The sequence below is a fragment of the Gossypium raimondii genome, chromosome 1 (genome assembly GCF_025698545.1).
Source record: "Gossypium raimondii isolate GPD5lz chromosome 1, ASM2569854v1, whole genome shotgun sequence".
In the NCBI taxonomy this organism is placed as follows: Eukaryota; Viridiplantae; Streptophyta; class Magnoliopsida; order Malvales; family Malvaceae; genus Gossypium; species Gossypium raimondii.
Window position 1 is genome coordinate 8,275,816 of NC_068565.1, and position 18,539 is coordinate 8,294,354.

Below are 18,539 nucleotides of genomic sequence, written 5' to 3' on the forward strand. Positions count from 1 at the left end.
ACTTTTGTAAAGGAAATTTTCATGAAATTGTGATTTTAGGACTAAATTAAAAGATGTAAAATTCATGGAAAATTTCTAAATTTTTGAAATACATGGGCTGTAAATATTATATGAAAATTTTGGTTAGGCTTGGAATAAGGATTAAATTGCATGAATTTCATTTTCCGAGCCTAGGGATGAAATTGGAATTAATCAATAAAAAGTATAGGAGCAAAATGGTACTTTTGTATAAGATGTAAATTGGATTGAATTGGATATGAAATGTGTTAAATTGATGTTAAATTCATTTATATAGATCTGAAAAGATTAAATAAGGAGTTAGATCGAGGAAAAGAAAAAGTATCGGATTAATAGATTCTCGTATACGAAAAAGTGTCGAGGTAAGTTCGTGTAACTAAATTGTGTATATTTATATGCTTGAATTGAATGTTTTATATGTGAATTGTATAAATGTCTTATATATGAAATTGATCACATGTCCGATTATGCCCTATAAATAATAAGTCTCGTTTGAATAAATGAAATTCGATGGATACAGGATTTTCCGTATTGGTTGTGGTTTTGAATATGTTGTGGACACACCATAGCTCAGAAGAGCGTTCTGTTATAAGCCTCTCGAGCATCCTGTTACATGGTTCCTGTGAGCATCCCGATCGGTATTGATCTTGCATGTGTTGCGAATATACTGCAACTCTTTATGAGCGTCCTGTTATATGATCGATATTGATCCTGCATATATTAAGGACATACCGCAGCTCTTTATGAGCGTCCCGATATAAGGCTTTTAATGAGCTTCCTGATATGGCTCGCTTGAACTTCCTGATATATGACTATCCGGAGCTTCCTAATAAAAGTTTTTCGGAGTTACCTGTTAAGCTCACATAAGCTTTCTGTTTCAAACTCTTATGAGTTTCCTATTATTAAGCCCGGATAATCTTCCCGTTACATGGCTCACATGAGCTTCCTGTTATATGGCTCGAGAGAGTGCTTCCTAATTATGTGCTCTAATGAGTACCCCCAGATATGAATTGACAGATTTACAGTTTTGTACACTTCGAGTGTACTACCTGTGTATCCATCGATATTTCAAATAAATTCAAAGAGCAAAGTTCTGACATGGCTAAACTGAACTTGAGATGACTTGTCATGAAAATGTATAAGTTATATGGAAATATGATATGGAAGGTATATATATATATATATGGAAGTTATTGCATGATGAGCTCATTCATGTTTTTGGTATTTATGTGAATTATTTGACTAACATGATTAGTGAAATTTTGTGTGTTTAGGCTTTAAGCCAAATTGTTTGGATGCCATTTATATGATTATTTTAATGAAAATGATTAGTAAGTTAATTTCTCGTTATACGAACTTACTAAGCATTATATGCTTACTTTATTTTATTTTCTCTGTTTTATAGTACTCGGAAGCTCGTAATGTTTGGGCGTGGGTCGGAGCAACATCACACTATCCTTCAGCTTGTTTTGGGTATAAAATGAAAAACTTTATTTTGAATATAATGGCATGTATAGGTTAATTAGCCTATGTTGGCACATTAATGTTTTGGTTGTAAATAACCATTGGAATGGCTAGTATTTGACATATTTTGACAAAATTATATTAGGTCTTATCATGTCTGATGTGTATGTTAAAATAGTTAAATGATAGATAGTATATAAATCTATTGATGGATGGATTGAGGTAGTATAGTTAGTTAAATATGTCTATTTGTACATATGTATATTTTTTAAGTTTGGACACTTGAACATATGTGATAATATGATATGCATAAGACTTGGTATTGGCTTAGTTTTAATGTTTTGAAATGGTTGGTAAATTTATTTAAGTGTTTATGTAGGTGGAAGACAAGTTTGGGTGAGAAATAAGCTTGGAAATGGTTTTATTTTGTCCACACGGGCAGAGACACGGGTGTATGTCTCAGCCGTGTATGACACACGGCCATGCGTACGGGCATGTGCTTTGGCCGTGTGTCCCCTGCATCTTAAAATTTAAGAAACAGAATGCTTCAAGTTGCTCACACGGGCAAAGACACGGGCATGTGTCTCAACCGTGTGTGTCACATGGCCTAGCACATGGGTGTGTGACTTGGCCGTGTGACCCCTGCACCTAATTTTCAAAAATTAAATTGTCCACACGGTCTGTCACACGGGCGTGTGGTTGGTCGTGTGACCCAAGTCAGAGAGTTACACAGGTATGGACATGAGCTGGGACACGACCGTGTGGCTCACATCGAATGCCCACACGGCCTTGGATACGGGCGTGTGTCCCCTGCACCTAAGAAAAATTTTGAGATTTTGCGAAAAATTCTTTGAGTTCCCGATTTATTCCCGACTTATTTGTAAAACAAAAAATTGGGTCTCGAGGGCCCATTCAAGGGACATTATGATTTAATATGTTTGATTTCGGTTATAAATAGTAAATGATGTGTAAACTATTTTTAAATCTGTAAACTCTGGTAATACTTCGTAACCCTGTTCTGATGACGGATATGGGTTAGGAGTGTTATATTTATTGGTATCAGAGTTACGGTTTAGCCGATTCTCGGACTAGCGTAGCAAGTACAAGTTTAGCTATACATGCCATTATATAATTTGTGATAGTGTGATATCTCCTGACCATTTTAAACATGTTTTTCATATAGTAATATCGTCCAGTCGAGTTGAATCCGAGGAAGCTGAGAGTAATGCTCAAGCTTCAGTTCAAAGAGTTGCTTTCAGTAGTAGAAGGCCCGTATCTAAGGGCCGAGGTGAGGAGGCTAAAGAAGCCTTCTTTCAAATGATGAATGAATGATTCACTGAATACTTGAGAACAAATCCTGCTATACAACAACCTTCCCCTCTTGTTTCTCAATCGGTTCCTGATATACCACAAAGTACTGAACTTGTTAGAACTAGTAAGCCTCTAGTAGATAAAATTCAAAAATATAGGGCAGAAGAATTTAGGGCCACTGTTGAAGATGATCCGGAAAGAGCTGAATTTTGGTTAGAAAACACCATCAGGATTCTGGATGAATTATCTTGCACACCTGCTGAATGTTTGAAATGTGTTGTATTTTTGCTAAAAGATTCGGCTTATCAGTGGTGGAATACTCTGGTTTCTATTGTACCGAGGGAGAGTGTTACATGGGAATTAAAAAAGATCAATTTGGTTTTACAATGGTGAACTTCTCTCGATTAATTCACATTGGACAACAATTAATAGACGAGCCGTATGTATTTTCTTGTCAAGCCAAACAAGTTTTTTACTCGAAAGATCCAACTGATGAGGGTTGGTACGTTGTACTCCGTAACACCCCTAGAGACTTGTTTGACATAGGCAACGGAAGTAGAGATGACATCGACGAAATATCAGAAATTTTGCCTTTTCTAGAACAAAACTTAAATGAAACTATCCCTAGTACTAGTATACAATTTCAATGGGTTCGCAAGGATGTGGATGAAGATATTTACGAATCATGATGTAGTAAGATTTTACGATTTTTTAATTATATGTAATATTATAATTTAAATCTTGATCTTGTTAAATATTTCAACTATTTTATATGCACTATTATTGTTGTAATTAGTTACTAATATTTCAACTATTTTATGTCTATTGCAGATAAATTGCCTAGAAGAATATTACGAGATCTCAGTATTATTCAAAATCCTTCAAATTCGGAAGAAACAAATAGTGAACAACAGACTGCTATTGGATCTTCGAATGTTCCGAATACAACTGACGAACCTGCAAAAATTCAAAGTAATGTTAACTTTAATTTATATGCATGTTGGCTTTTATTATTGATTTCTGTTTCAAATTCTTATATTATAATATATCATTTTTCAGCTGAAAGTGGTGGGAGGCGCAAAACTCGAGGACGTACGCTATTAAAATATTTATACGAGTTAAATTCTGTCGAGCGTGTCAAAGTAGCTAGAAACAGTCTTGGTCAACCTATTGGATTAGAAGCTTGACTTTTAGCAGGATACTTGGGCATTATAGCACGAAATGTCAATTTGTTGCCTATCAACTACGAGTCATGGCATCATATGCCTGATAGTACCAAAAATCAAGCTCTCGATAATATTAAGGTAATAACGTGAATGTAATTTATAATACTTTGGTTTAAGTTTCATTTATATTTACTTTCTAAACTTGTGTTATCTGCAGGAGAGATTTGCTTTAGAGGTCTCGGATAATTATATAAAGAAGGCATTAGGAAAAAAAATGGAGAGACCATAAAAGTGCTCTTTAAATAAGGAATATTTTAAGAAAAATATAAGCCTCGAAGAGAAATTGCGAAATGTCCCGTCGGGAATGCTGAGGTACTAATGGGAAGATGCAGTTAGATTTTGAAATTCAAAGAAAGGAGAGATATTACGTACTTCCAAACTCTTATAATTATTTTGGTTTGTAGTATTTACTATTTACATAATAATAATTTCATAATGTAGGATCGTGAGCGAGTTGGAACTACAATTAGGCAAAAACAAAAATTCACGCACACAGCTGGGTCGAAAAGTTTTGCTTGTGTAGTTGATGATGAGGTATTTTAAATTTATTAATTGTGTCAAATATTAATTATTTTCTACTAAATAATATTTTTCCTACTATATTGTAGGAACTGTCGTCTGGTGAAAAAGTTGGACGCCTTCAGCTTTTTTACATTACACATAGAAAGAAAGATAGATCTCCTACGACTATTAAAGTTGCAAAAATTATGGTATATTTACTTAATAAAATTTGAATTATTTTAAATATTTATCATGTTTAATTATAATGATTTAATTCGTCGTTTGTAATGCAAATAATGTTAAGTTATGTTGCATTTGTTTTGATTATATATTTCGTTTCTAACTCTTTGATTGGTTTATTAGGAGAAACTAAAGGATAAAATGGCGGAGTATGAAGCGATCGCTTCGAGTGATAGTTCTGTTAATCTTGACGACATTGATAACCGAATTATTACTGAAGTTTTGGGTCCTAAAAGGTATGGTCGGGTTCGATTTCAAGGATATTTTCTTAACCCAATCCAATATTTTGGATCCAGCTCGCAACAATACATGTCTTCGGGGAATTAGGCTCAAGTTGAAGTTTAGAGGTTAAAAGAACAGATGGCTCAGATGCAAGCGAGCACAGCTGAACAAATTGCTCAACTTAAAGCGGAGGCAGCATTGAGAGAAGCAGAGGCTCAAAGAAAATATGAAGAGCTCCAGCTACAACTTAAAGTAGAGGCAAACAAAAAATATGACGAACTCCAGCTACAGCTTCAGAATAGGATGAAGATGTTTCAGCAGTCGCAGAATCCGCCATCTTAGACGTTTGTTTTCTTATTGTGAGAATATTTTAACAATATAACTTTTAAATATAATAAATTTTGCTATTTCATTTATTAATTTTGATTATATACATATTTCTTTCGTTGGATTTGAAGTATCATTTAGATTTGCAGTTTTTGGTTGGATTTGATGTTACAGGAAATTATGTTGACAATTCGGGTTCTATATGAATGAAAATGGGTTGTTAAAAATCTGCTAAAGTTAGGGGCATTTTTCCACCAACGTTTTTGGGGGAAAGCGCCGCTAAAGAACATGACCTATAGCGGCATTTTTGTGAGCAATGCCGCTAAAGGTCATGTTCTATAGCGGCGTTTTTGTGAGAAAAGCCGCTAAAGGTTATGATCTATAGCGGCGTTTTTCCATATAAACGCTGCAAAGTTTAGCGGCGTTATCTATAGTGGCGTTTTTTGAGGCGCTTATCAAAACGCCGCAAATTGTTTTAGTGGCACTGCTATAGGCCCAAAAGACGCCGCTAAAAACCTTTTTTACTATAGTGATTTAGCTAATGCGAAGCCATTTTTCAATAAAAAATTGTATAGCAAATTATTGCAAGTATATGTCTAATTGGGTTATTTTTTTGGTTTTTAATCATATTAAAGTAAGGTATAATCTATTTTTTTAATTATTCTTGTAGTATTTTACTATTTTGTAGTTGACGCCTATACTCTGCAGAGTTGAGTTTGTGTTCTGTTTCTAATGAAATGAATTTTCTTTCTTTTGTGCAAGGTTAGTTGAACAGCCATTTAGAATTAAGTTTTTTTATTAGTTTTGTTTAATGCTGGTAATTTGGAATTGCCGGCATCAAATGCTTTGCCTTTGAACTGGGCTTATATTTTGTTTTTGGTTTTGTGATATTGCCGGGCTATTGATTTTTCAGCTTCCACGTGGGCTTATGAATCCATGATTTAGTTTTTGTACTTTGCTTTTAAGTTTATTATAAGATATCTTTTAATTAGTAAGTATTTTTTATTTGAAATATCACGTAAATCATCTTGACTTTGAAATCTGAAAAGTAAGTGAACTATATAGTCTTGAAAATAAAAATATAGAGGTTAAATTCTAAATTTATAAAGAGTATATAGACTTATAATATATTTTAATCTTTTATTTTTTTGTTGATTTGGATTTAAATATAAAGGCTAAATTCCAAATTTATAAAGAGTATATAGACTTATAATATATTTTAATCTTTTATTTTTTGTTGGCTTGAATTTCCATAACTCAACTACAGTCAATGACTGCATCAACATAATAACGATTAACCATGAAAATTGTTAATTAAAAGAAATCAATTAACGAATTTTAAGTTTAATTATTTTTAAATTTCTTTTCAATATTTGGGGCTATGAACAAATCTCATGAGACTATTACCACTTAGAGGGACTCTTTGCTTGGAGTTGAAGTCTACACAGTTTAAGCCACCGTGCCTGATCATGATGCTACCACCATGTTCTTTTATCTTTTCATTCAAGAAAAGAATAATGACCAAGATTCTTCTCACAGAAACAGAAGTGCTTGACCTTCTATGCTCTCTAATCTTCTTCTCTAACAATCTAAGCCTATTTCTTACTGTTTGTGCTTAACCACCTCTTATTTTCTCTAACTTTTACCAAAATTATTAAGTGGAAGACTCAGACTACCACATTCAAGAATAGATTGTTCTACATAAGATTCTCTGCAATAAACATCATAATTTTACCACATCTTCTATAGTGGATCATCAGAAAAGCATCAAATTCAGTCCTCAAGAGAATGATTCCACTTCTTTTTAAAAAAAAAATAAAAAATCTTTACACTCTTCGAAATATTCCCAGGGAATTTGTTCACTCTCTCCTCTAACACACTATAAGGTGCCAAACTCCCCAGGAAACTTTTTTCCCACAAAAGTCTCAAATCATTACATTTTCTATGAGTAGTTGCATTAAACTTGAAGTTCAAACAGATGATCAAACTCCTCAGAAATGGTGCATTTCGTTACATGAAGATGTGTTGAAGAGGTTACTGTCCCAGCACGGTGGTCCAATTACAATGCATAAGGTGTTTGGGGAAGGGTCATTGTTTAGTCCCTTGTTGTTTGGGAAATTCTTTGATCCGTCAGACGCCTTTCCCCTGTGGGATTTTGATTCAGACACCTTGTTATATAATCTAAGGAACTCCGGCAAGACCACAGTTGATTGGTTTCACACAGACCAGGCTTATGTACTTAAAGCACCACTTCCAGGTAAGTCCTTTGAAACACTTTGATGCTACAACATATATATGTATGTATGGATATGGCATATTTTGATCAAAGACTGATGAATGATGATTAAAAGCAGGAGTGGGGAAAACTAACATACAAATCCATGTTGAGAAAGGGAAAATTATGGAAATTAGTGGACAAGTAAAGCAGCAAAGGGAAGGCAAGGCAAAGGATTGGAGAAGCTGCAATTGGTGGTTATATGGATACGTAAGGAGGCTTGAGCTGCCAGAAGATGCAGATTGCAGAAAAATAGAGGCTTTCCTCACTAATGGTGTGGTTTTAGAGATTAGAATTCCCAGAAATCCTTTGTATTTTGGTACCCTTGAGATGAAAATCCAGCAGCCAAAAATTTCGGAATGAATGTGAAACAAATTACCCACACTGCTAAGCTAACATGACCATATGAATGGAAACTTTTATGTGATTATATATATATATATATTTGTATTTTTGGTCATCCAATTTTAAAAATTTTAATTATATTTGTGTTCTTGTTTTGGTCATCCCATTTAAAAAAAAAATTTAATTTAGTTACTAACATTTGAATTCGTTCATGTTTTGATCACCCACTACAAATTGATAATGGAAGGCCTTTTTCTAACTGATATAATAACACATTTAGTTCTCAATACTTATATATTCTATCAATTTGATCCTAATTCCAAATAATTCAATAAATTAAACCCTTTACATTTATAAGTTCTATTAATTTGATTCTCAAATTTCCTAACTAAAACTTGTCTACAGATTTGTAACCCCTAAAAATAGAGAAATAAAACAAATGGTTAGGATATGGTGCAACTTATATTTTAATTTAATAATAATTAAAATATTTTTATAATTAATTAAATTTTTATTATTTTTAGTTGAATTTGATTGAATATAAAGTTTGAGGAGAACAAAATTGTTATTTTATTTAAAACTCATTCGATAAATATATGTTAGAGGCTAGTATATTTTTCATCAAACCTAAAGAGAGTGATTGGATATTTTTCAAACCACAAGAGGTAAATGGATTTTTATTAAACTATTTTAATACTTTTTCCTATATATGTTTGTTTATATTCGGTGGTATACACTGATAATATATTGAATCAAATTATGACACATTAATCAAAATGAAATTTAATTTATATTTGAAAATATTAAATAATTTATTATCATATAATTTATTGATAATACATAAATTATATCATCAATACATCAAATTTAACCCATATATATTATAATTATTTTTCTTTTAAGATTAAAATTAAAGGCAAATGTAAGTCCATTAAACTCAAAACTAAGAAGCTTTAGACCCAAAACTTAAGTGTCATGTATCCACGTGTACTGTTTTAATGTAAAACATAAACATATATCATAGTTTTTTATTTTTGGGTTTTATAATTTTATAGGTGTAAAATGCCTCTATTTTAAAAGTTGAAAGCTTTAGTTAAGAAGTTTGAGGTTAAATTGATAGAATATATAAGTATTGAGAATTAAATGTGTTATTATACAATAAGATATATATTTACATATGTTAAAGATTAAATAAATATAAGGATGTTTTAACAACTCTACCAAAAGGGGAATACACACGTAACCTTGTTTTGCCAACCAATACTTCACTTAATGACAAATTTAAGAGCAACAAACTTAAAAAACAAGTTATTTTAATGCTGAGAAAAATTATGAGAACCTTTTAATATATATTCACAACACAATCCTTAAATAATCGATATGGGATCATTTAATTCCCTAGATTAGGGTATGATTAACTGTGCTTTCCAAGAGATAGCCGGATTCAGAATAAGTTTTGACAAATAACAGTATTATTCGTACATAAAAAAAAGGGTACTTTTTTAGAAAAAACGAAACCATCTTTACTTCCGAAACAAACAATACAACCAAATCCATACGTAAGATTAGAAATGCAGGAGAATTTGGCATTTTCCCATACATTTTAGATGACTTAACACCATCCAAAGTTCATCATTTGATTTAGCAATAAGGTTACTTTCAGTGTCTTATTCTTATACCTTGAAAAAAAAAACATTCTTTCATATATATATATATATTTCCCTGCAGGCCTCCCATCATTTTTATCCAACATTTTTGGTCTAAGATCTTGGATTAACTTGCTAAACATGTTTATTTTTATATATATCAGTCAAACTAATAGTCTGAACCGGCCATTTAATTAAATTAAACCAATTTATATTAGGATCTAATAGCTTTAATAATCTGCCATGTGCTTGAAGAGGGCATCTCGCACACATTAGCCAAATATAACATCCAATATTAAGATCTCATCTCCCGGATTAACCAATAAAAATGGAGTTTCACTTGGACAATTCCTTTTTCTTTTTAATTAATAATCATTTTTTGTGGGATAAATTATTGATTAAGCTAAACTACTAACTGGCAAGAAGCTTATATGGAAGACAAAGAGGAAAAAGTTTTGTTAGCAATACAGAACATAGATCCCATCAATTGTTATTATAATAATTAAACTTGAAATTTATGTTAAAAGAATTCAATAATTTGAGGATTTTTTAATAAATAAAAATGGGTTTTTTTAATTTGTATGGTGAATTTTAATTTCTAAGTGCACCAAACTTTATATTATTTGTCAATTGTTTATTAATTTTCCATACCTAACAGCTTAATTTAATTAATGTTTTTCAGCATGCAATTTAATCAAGAATTTCAAGAGAGAAAAAAAAAAAGGAAAAAGGGAAGATTTTTCCAAAGCTTAATACCTTGCATCATCTTCAAGTTAAAGCAGAGAAATATTAAAGGACAGATTTTGCTTGAGAAAGAGGCAATTGGATCCCTTAAAGTCAAAATTCCACCTAAAATTAATATTGGTTTATCAACTTTGCTCACATGCAAACCCTAGCTTTGTTGCTCTTTATTTCAGTTCATGCACATTACCAAACTTAATCCATGGTTTTATATCGATATTACAATTTCATCATTGATTATGAAATCAAATGCAACTGATGGAGATATTAAATAGGATTAAAAAAACCATGAATCGAACCAAGGAGCATCAAACCAAATTGTAAGAGAAAGATGGGTAGTCTTATTTTTTATTAGGTAAACAAAATTCATCAATGTTTGGGGTATAAAATAAAGGTGAAAAAGTGACCCAACAGCACAATCCTATGAGATTAATGCAACACGCTTGGGATAAACAAAAAAAAAGACATGGGTAAAGAAGAAGCCTCTCTTAGGCAGACAGAGAAGTTGAAAGGACCACTTGAATGACCCTCTCTCTCTATTATACCAAATGACTAAAGGGATTTGCCAACCATATGTGTATCGGCAAAGAGAGATTATTTTTGTTATTAAACCAGTAAAATTGTAAGACCTATTTAGAATTTCGAAACGATAAACATAAACAAATGAGGTAATGCGCAGTAAAGTAAGACCAAGAACATGGGGAAAACAAATATACATCTCTAACTTCAATCACGTTATTTTATATATATTGAGACCACCCCAACCAATATTATTTTCTCATATATACATACAAGTATATTATTGTTACATTATTGTACCTAATCATTACTAGTTTAAATATAAATGAATCAATAATGTAGGTAGGTTGGTAATTTCCTTTCTTTTTTTCTCCTTATTTTATGCGGTCGTTCAAAAGCTTTAAGCTTAGTTTTTGGTTGATATATACATAGTTTGGTCTATCTTACAACTAATTTGTATATACCTTCCTCTTTTTTTGCTTATAATTTAGGTTTTGTAGGAGCCTATTTTAATCAACTAACAAATTTATTAATATTCTAAATTGATTTATACAAAATTTTTATAGTGTCGATTGAGTCTTAACTCGATTGGCATTGATATTATTACTAATGCAAAATGACGTAAGTTGAGAGGGGCTACGGATAGTTTTAGGCATTTTATAAAAAAAAAAGATATGATAACCTATAATGAGATTATTATTAAAAAAAAGTAAATATAAAATTTAATTTTTAAAAAACTCTTATCTCGGATAAATTATTTTATGGATACTTACCATCATATCATCTATGATCTAGTCTAATTAAAAAAGGACATGTCATATTTGATTTGGAAATTTAGTTCAAATGTACAGTGGAAAAAAAAAAGATGATATGCCCTCTTTTAATTGGATGAGACCATGAATGATGTGGTGAAAAAGGTCCATAAAATAATTTCTACTTACCCGTATTAAAAATAATTTCTCTAATCTAATATGTATTTAGGATATTATTCTTTTATGAAAATGTAATTTCAATTTTATAAAGTATATATATTTTTTGAAAGTTTCAATTTTAAAATATTAAGGGGAGCAAAAGCTATCAACATCACAATGTAATTAGACAATTTTAACCTCAACAAAATGGCAATCTTTCTTGCAGAATAGAGGGGTAGACTTGTCATACCAAGCCAAAAAGAGATTCCTTCAAGCCTTCAAACACTGTACAAAATTCCGCGAGATCCCCACTTTTAAAAAATTCAAATCCCAACGGTAATAGAAGTCCAAAACTAACTCTTATTTTGAAACCAAAAACAATTTTTTACCAACAAAATTAAAAGCTTTGACATCACATTTGTAAATTTCTTTTAGAAGAGATTAAATTAAAGAAATTTTTTATTGATTTCATAGTGTCTTTTTGTTTGATCATATAATCATCATCTTCATCATATCCTTGGTGGTAAAAGCAACGGCTGCGATGCACGATTGGTAGCTTTGAATGCAATTCATGGCCCTACTTTGCTAGACCCAAAAATTTACTGCCTCCAACATCTTACAGCTTCTCATTCTCTCTCTTTTTCTGCTTCAAAAATGGGTTCAAAGAACCAGAACAAACCTCCATTTCAACATAACACTACTCTCACAACTACTTCCACTATCACCCCAAGCTCTTTAAAAGTAAGTTCCTTTCTGTTTTTGTTTCTTTCAAGTACTTGTCTATGGTTGAAATACTGAGGGTTGTTTGCCTTTCACAATGTTTTTGATAAAGATTCAATCTTCATGTTCTTCTTGTTAATGGGTATGTTCTGTTTTTCAATTTGGATTCGAAATTTGCTTTAACCCCATTTTGGGGGTTGGTTAGATTATTTTACCGTGCATTTGGTTATGTTGGAATGGAAGACCTCTTCTTGTTTTTCCCCATTTCTTGTTAAAGATTCGATATTCATGATTTTCTTGTTTTCGGGTACCTTTTTCTTTTTTCATTTTGGGATTTAATATTAATTTTAAGTTTTTTTCATCTATTTATTTTTCATTTTCTGGATAGGACTGAATTTACATGGTCTGTTTGTTAGTAAGTACCTTTTAGTCATATGGAGGTTTAGATTGGCTTTTTGTCCCAAAATTTGGGGCGAAGCTTCAATTGTGTAGCTCAATTACTTCCTGCTATTTTTGGATATTTTCCTTTTTCTGGATGTAAAGTTCCAATCTTTAGCTATTTCCATTAATGGGTAAATTTTGTTTCTTACTATTCTTTTGGGAATAAAGAATAGAGGCTGATTTTGCCTTCCCATTTTGTGGGTGAAATGTTTATTGGATTTGCAGAAGAAATACATTGCTGATGTGGTGAGTGAAGATAAGGGACAAAGGCTTGGATTTGAAAAAATGGTTGGCACTGCAAATAATGGTAGGCTCAGACTAGCTTTCTCACTTGTAAATGGCTCCCAAGATCTTGACCTCAGTAGCGCACCTGCGAGTAATGCGGGTTCAGAATGTGGTGGCATTGAGTTCACTAGAGAGGATGTGGAAGCATTAGTGAATGAGAAAATGAAGTACAAGAACAAATTTAACTATAAGGTGAGTGTGTTTTTCATTGTATTTCCGGTGGTTCAGTTCGAATTAGTGTTGATCTTCGCTTAATTTGGTTGGTTATTCAGGAGAGATGTGAGAATATGATGGAGTATATAAAGAGACTTAGGCTATGCATTAAGTGGTTCCAAGAACTTGAGGGAGAGTATGCATTTGAGCAAGAGAAATTAAGAAATGCTTCGGAATTGACTGAGAGAAGATGCTCTGAAATGGGTATGTTCCATTTATTCTCTTTGTTTTATATGATTTATAATTGTAATGGTTAATTATCTTTTGATATAAAATAACATATTTTCTTGTAGAGGTGGCTCTAAACAACAAGGAGGAAGAACTTAATTTGATTATTTTGGAGCTTAGAAAAAGCTTGGCTTCCTTACAAGATAAGCTCGCAAAAGAAGAATCAGAGAAGAAGGTAAGGAGCTCTATATATGTAAATAGTCATAGAATTTTTGTTGTCATTGTTTTACACACGTATATATTTATTTTTGTGTGTTTGGAAAATGGAAAGTGATCAGTTATTTTGAACGTGACAATCAGGCTGCAGTAGATTCACTTACTAAAGAAAAAGAAGCTCGAACTAGTATTGAAAGGTCACAAGCTTCTCTTTCAGAAGAGCTCGAGAAAGTTCAAGGCGAGCTTGATGGTGCCAATCAAAGGGTAAAATATAAGACTGAAAATTTAATCTTATCAAAGTTCTTGAACGCGGCATTTGCATTTAGCTCACTTTTGTTAGCTGATACAATTCTTGAACGCTGCAGATAGCATCAATTAATGATATGTACAAGCTACTACAAGAGTACAACTCGAGTTTACAGTTATACAACAGTAAACTCCAGACAGATCTTGATACAGCTCATGAAACCATTAAGCGAGGAGAGAAAGAGAGATCAGCCATAGTGGAGAATCTTCACACCTTAAGGGGTCAACATAAATCATTGCAAGATCAACTTATGTCATCTATAGTGAGTTTCCATGCATTGGAAAGCCATCTCTTATATTACATATTTTTATTGTGTCTAGTAATCTGGCCTTTCTATGGCACGTTAAGCTTGTAGTTAGGTCTTCCCTAGTGAATTTTCTAGCCATAACTTATCTACATTTTATTTTTATCAACTCATCAAAAAATAAAATTCTTATCATAGTTGAGAATTTTGTTTCAAGATGTTTGATTTCTTTAAAGTTCTAAGATGCTGCAAGTTTCTTGGAAATGTTATAAATAGGTGATCTGCTTTGTTGAGTTGAATATATTGAAATGAAAATCATATGTTTGTTAAAAGATTTAAATTGGTGGCTAATTAGGTAATTTACGGGTTAAAAGAAGCTCAAGTATTGACATATTGGTTGCTGGTGCCTTTTCTTTTTTCTTCGGGTTAGGCTTCCCAAGATGAAGTTATGAAGCAGAAAGATGCTTTGCTGAATGAAGTTGCATGCCTTAGAATGGAGTTACACCAGACCCGAGAAGATCGTGAACACTATCAACAGCAAGTGCAAAGTCTAGCTGCTGAAGTATCGAAATACAAAGAGTTGGCTACCAATTCAAGCGAATTAGAGGTTACTTTCCTTTTTTTTCTATTTATTTTGCTTTTCCATTAGACATGAATATATTCTGATATGTTTTGGACCGTTTACAGGAAAAATGCTTGTCACAAGGCAATCAAATACAAATTTTGCACGACCAACTAGCAGTTGCAGAGAGGAAATTACAGGTTATTTCATCTATTTTTGAGAAAACTATTTACAGCATTTTATGTTTATCCTATCATAATCTTGCTTCTTTCCCAATTTTAGATGTCTGATATGTCCATATTCGAGACAAGAAATGAATTTGAAGGGCAAAAGAAACTCATTGAGGAGTTGCAGAATCGCTTGGAAGATGCAGAATTTAAGCTTATAGAAGGGGAAAAGCTGCGTAAGAAGTTGCATAATACTATATTGGTAATGTTCTAAACTATAACTTATGTTAACATTACAACAAATATGTTTCCTAACTGACTGCTTTTATGATTCTAGGAATTGAAAGGGAACATCCGTGTATTTTGTAGAGTGCGGCCTCAATTGCCTGATGACAGTTCAAGTAATCAGGCAAAGGTTTTCTCTTATCCCACGTCAATGGAATATCTGGGACGTGGCATTGACATGACACAAAATGGTAGTGAACCAATTTACTTAAATTATAAAACTCTTATCATAAAATGCTATTCGATTTCATTACCTATTTTTCTGTTCTGAACATCAAAAGCTCATTTGATGTTTGTTTATTATCTATCAGCGCAAAAGCATTCTTTCACTTTTGACAAAGTATTTATGCCTGATGCATCACAAGAGGAAGTTTTTGTAGAAATATCACAACTTGTCCAAAGTGCTCTTGACGGTTACAAGGTTATATTTACATTTGTTTGTAAATATTATAAGACTTTCCTGGATACAATAATGTGATAGCAGTAGTACTAGTATAGTAAATGCTTAATCATACAACTGTTTTATCTTTCAACAGGTTTGCATTTTTGCCTATGGGCAAACAGGTTCGGGTAAAACCTATACCATGATGGGAAAACCAGGTCAACCAGATGAGAAGGGATTAATACCACGCTCATTAGAGCAAATATTTCAAACTAAGCAAGCACTTCAACCTCAAGGCTGGAGATATGAAATGCAGGTTTATTTCTTTTTCCTCCTTGGTTTGCTTTTTCTGTAGTCTACTTTGTTCATATCTTCTCTGGATAATTAGTGAACTTTTCCTTCAACAAATGTCCACAGGTCTCCATGTTAGAAATATACAATGAAACCATTCGTGATTTATTATCAACAAACAAGGATGCATCACGAATCGAAAATGGTGTTGCTGGAAAGCAATATACTATTAAACATGATGCAAATGGAAACACACAAGTTTCAGATCTTACTATTGTGGATGTTCAAAGTAGCAGAGAGGTCAAGTATCTTTTAGACCGAGCTGCTCATAGCAGGTAACATTTTAGAGTATGCATTGTATTGTTTGTATCCAAACTCAGTTCTATTGAAAATTTCAGAAGAGAAATACGGACAATGCTATATACACGTATGGACCACTCATATTTACATATAACTGTTTTCTATGGCATTTTTGAAAAATAAACAAATGAGATTTGTCTTTTCCATGTTAGAATTCTTTCTAACAGTGATTCATGGACTGATGATGTTTTTGCTTGACTAATTCAGATCTGTTGGAAAAACTCAAATGAATGAACAATCATCAAGAAGTCATTTTGTTTTCACTATGCGAATAACTGGTGTTAATGAGGTACGAGTGTTGTTTTTGCTATAATCCATGCAGATATAAAGCTCCTTCAGTCTCAATCTTTTGTTCCATTAGCTAATGCACCGTTAGTTTTAACCACGTTCCTACTCTCCACCAGAGCACAGAACAACAAGTACAAGGTGTCTTGAATCTGATTGATCTTGCTGGAAGTGAGCGTCTTTCCAAGAGTGGCTCAACAGGGGACCGATTAAAGGAGACTCAAGTATTTAACTATACTTATTATTTAATTTCATTATATATTCCTTGTTTCTTCTCCATTTTTTAACATTTTGTTTTTCAATTTTATTCAGGCAATTAATAAAAGTCTATCATCTTTAGCTGATGTTATATTTGCATTGGCAAAGAAGGAGGATCATGTACCATTTAGAAACTCCAAGCTCACTTATCTTCTTCAGGTAAAACCTGTATACATAAAGTTTTTTGCCTACGAAAAACATGTTCATATGCTGATGATAAGGCCTAGTAAAGTGTATAAAAGATTGCTGCTGTCGAATCTTATTTGTTTATACTAACTGTTTTCCTTTTTGGTAAAAATTATCAAGGAGACAAAATATTCTATATTTGGAAGTATCATTTCTGTTGTTCTATCTGATTCTTGCTCATTTCTGACCCTTTTTTCTAATTCCATGGACCACAGCCCTGTCTAGGTGGAGACTCAAAGACTTTAATGTTTGTAAATATATCTCCTGAACCCTCCTCGGCAGGTGAGTCCCTCTGCTCGTTGCGTTTCGCAGCCAGGGTAAATGCTTGCGAGATAGGTACTCCACGACGACAACTCAACATGAGGACTTCAGAATCTCGTTTGAGCTACGGCTGATTCTTCTCTTTTTTTTTTTTTTTTTGGGGGGTGGGGGTGGGGAGGGGCTTCTTTACCTTGTTTTAGTTACCTGAATCTATATTACCAGTATTAGTAGATTGAGAGAAATGAGAGTGATTCTAACATAAAACCGCGGGTTGTAATTTGTATAGTTAGTCATTGCACTTGTATTTTTAGTTGTGCTGAGCTGATTTCTTCAGCTTTCCCATATATGGAATCGATACAATAATTAAATCACAGTATTTATTGTTCTTTCTCACTTTTATTTTTATGCTGAAATTGGTTACTACCTCCTTACAAATTCTGCAGATTTTGGCCATTTCACTGTTCTTAGTCAGCTTATGCACCATTTCCTGCTATAAACCCCCACTGCAAAAATACTGGTCTACTCTCAAGCATCCTCTTAGCAACAGCAGATCAAATCTCCCAAGTCTATAAAAGTTAAACAAAATATTCAATTCAAAGGAAATAAAAAAATTTGAAGAATCGCCTATTTAAACAAAGAGATGTGAAAGCAAATAACAATAAAAATCTTGAGATAAAGAAAATTTAAATAACAAAAATTCAATTCAACGCTTACTGTGATCACGAATAAAATGAAAATCAACTACCAAATGCTCTGTCGTGCTGTAAAGAACTGAAAGATGGCACATAAAAGTAGCATCAAGATTCTATAAGACAACTTTGGGAGCCTGAGCAAGAAGAATTTACAAGCCTTTGAAGAGATTCATGACCGACAAAGCTCAGCTGCAGTAATGGCAATAGCACGATATACTGCTTCAATTGTTGAGCCACTATTGCTTGTTTCTTACAGAACCAAACGACAAGATTGAAACCAAAATAAAGCAGCTAATCAGCTGTAGACATGTCATTGTGATTTCCTGCCCAATTCGCATTGGAATAGACATAGAGATAGGGATCGTGATGACGCCAAATATTGAGGCCATGATTAGCAGTGTGCTTTAAGTAACAAAGCACTCGTTTCACTGCTTTCCAGTGCGTAATAGAGAAATTATGCATGAACCTAG

General features: G+C 32.6%; 2 protein-coding genes across 3 annotated transcripts; both read left to right on the plus strand.

Annotated features, from left to right (window-relative positions):
* Positions 1 to 6,851: 6,851 nt before the first annotated feature.
* Positions 6,852 to 8,069, plus strand: LOC105780121 (21.7 kDa class VI heat shock protein). The gene is made up of 2 exons (XM_012604255.2): positions 6,852 to 7,566; positions 7,664 to 8,069. Exons 1-2 carry the CDS (start codon positions 7,254 to 7,256, stop codon positions 7,945 to 7,947), a joined length of 597 nt encoding a protein of 198 aa, XP_012459709.1. The 5' UTR covers positions 6,852 to 7,253; the 3' UTR covers positions 7,948 to 8,069.
* A 4,205-nt stretch (positions 8,070 to 12,274) lies between these two features.
* LOC105780108 (kinesin-like protein KIN-14N) lies at positions 12,275 to 17,530 on the plus strand. 2 transcript variants are annotated; one of them, XM_012604236.2, is made up of 17 exons: positions 12,275 to 12,487; positions 13,133 to 13,384; positions 13,465 to 13,609; positions 13,699 to 13,808; positions 13,934 to 14,053; positions 14,155 to 14,358; positions 14,771 to 14,947; positions 15,028 to 15,102; positions 15,185 to 15,331; positions 15,407 to 15,545; positions 15,666 to 15,775; positions 15,891 to 16,052; positions 16,154 to 16,362; positions 16,595 to 16,676; positions 16,792 to 16,896; positions 16,985 to 17,089; positions 17,332 to 17,530. In XM_012604236.2, the coding sequence occupies exons 1-17, from the start codon at positions 12,401 to 12,403 to the stop codon at positions 17,509 to 17,511; spliced, it is 2,409 nt and encodes an 802-aa protein (XP_012459690.1). In that variant the 5' UTR covers positions 12,275 to 12,400; the 3' UTR covers positions 17,512 to 17,530. The 2 variants fall into 2 exon arrangements, with proteins under 2 accessions (XP_012459690.1, XP_012459698.1); XM_012604244.2 differs by having other exon boundaries at positions 12,466 to 12,608.
* The last annotated feature ends 1,009 nt before the right edge of the window (positions 17,531 to 18,539 follow it).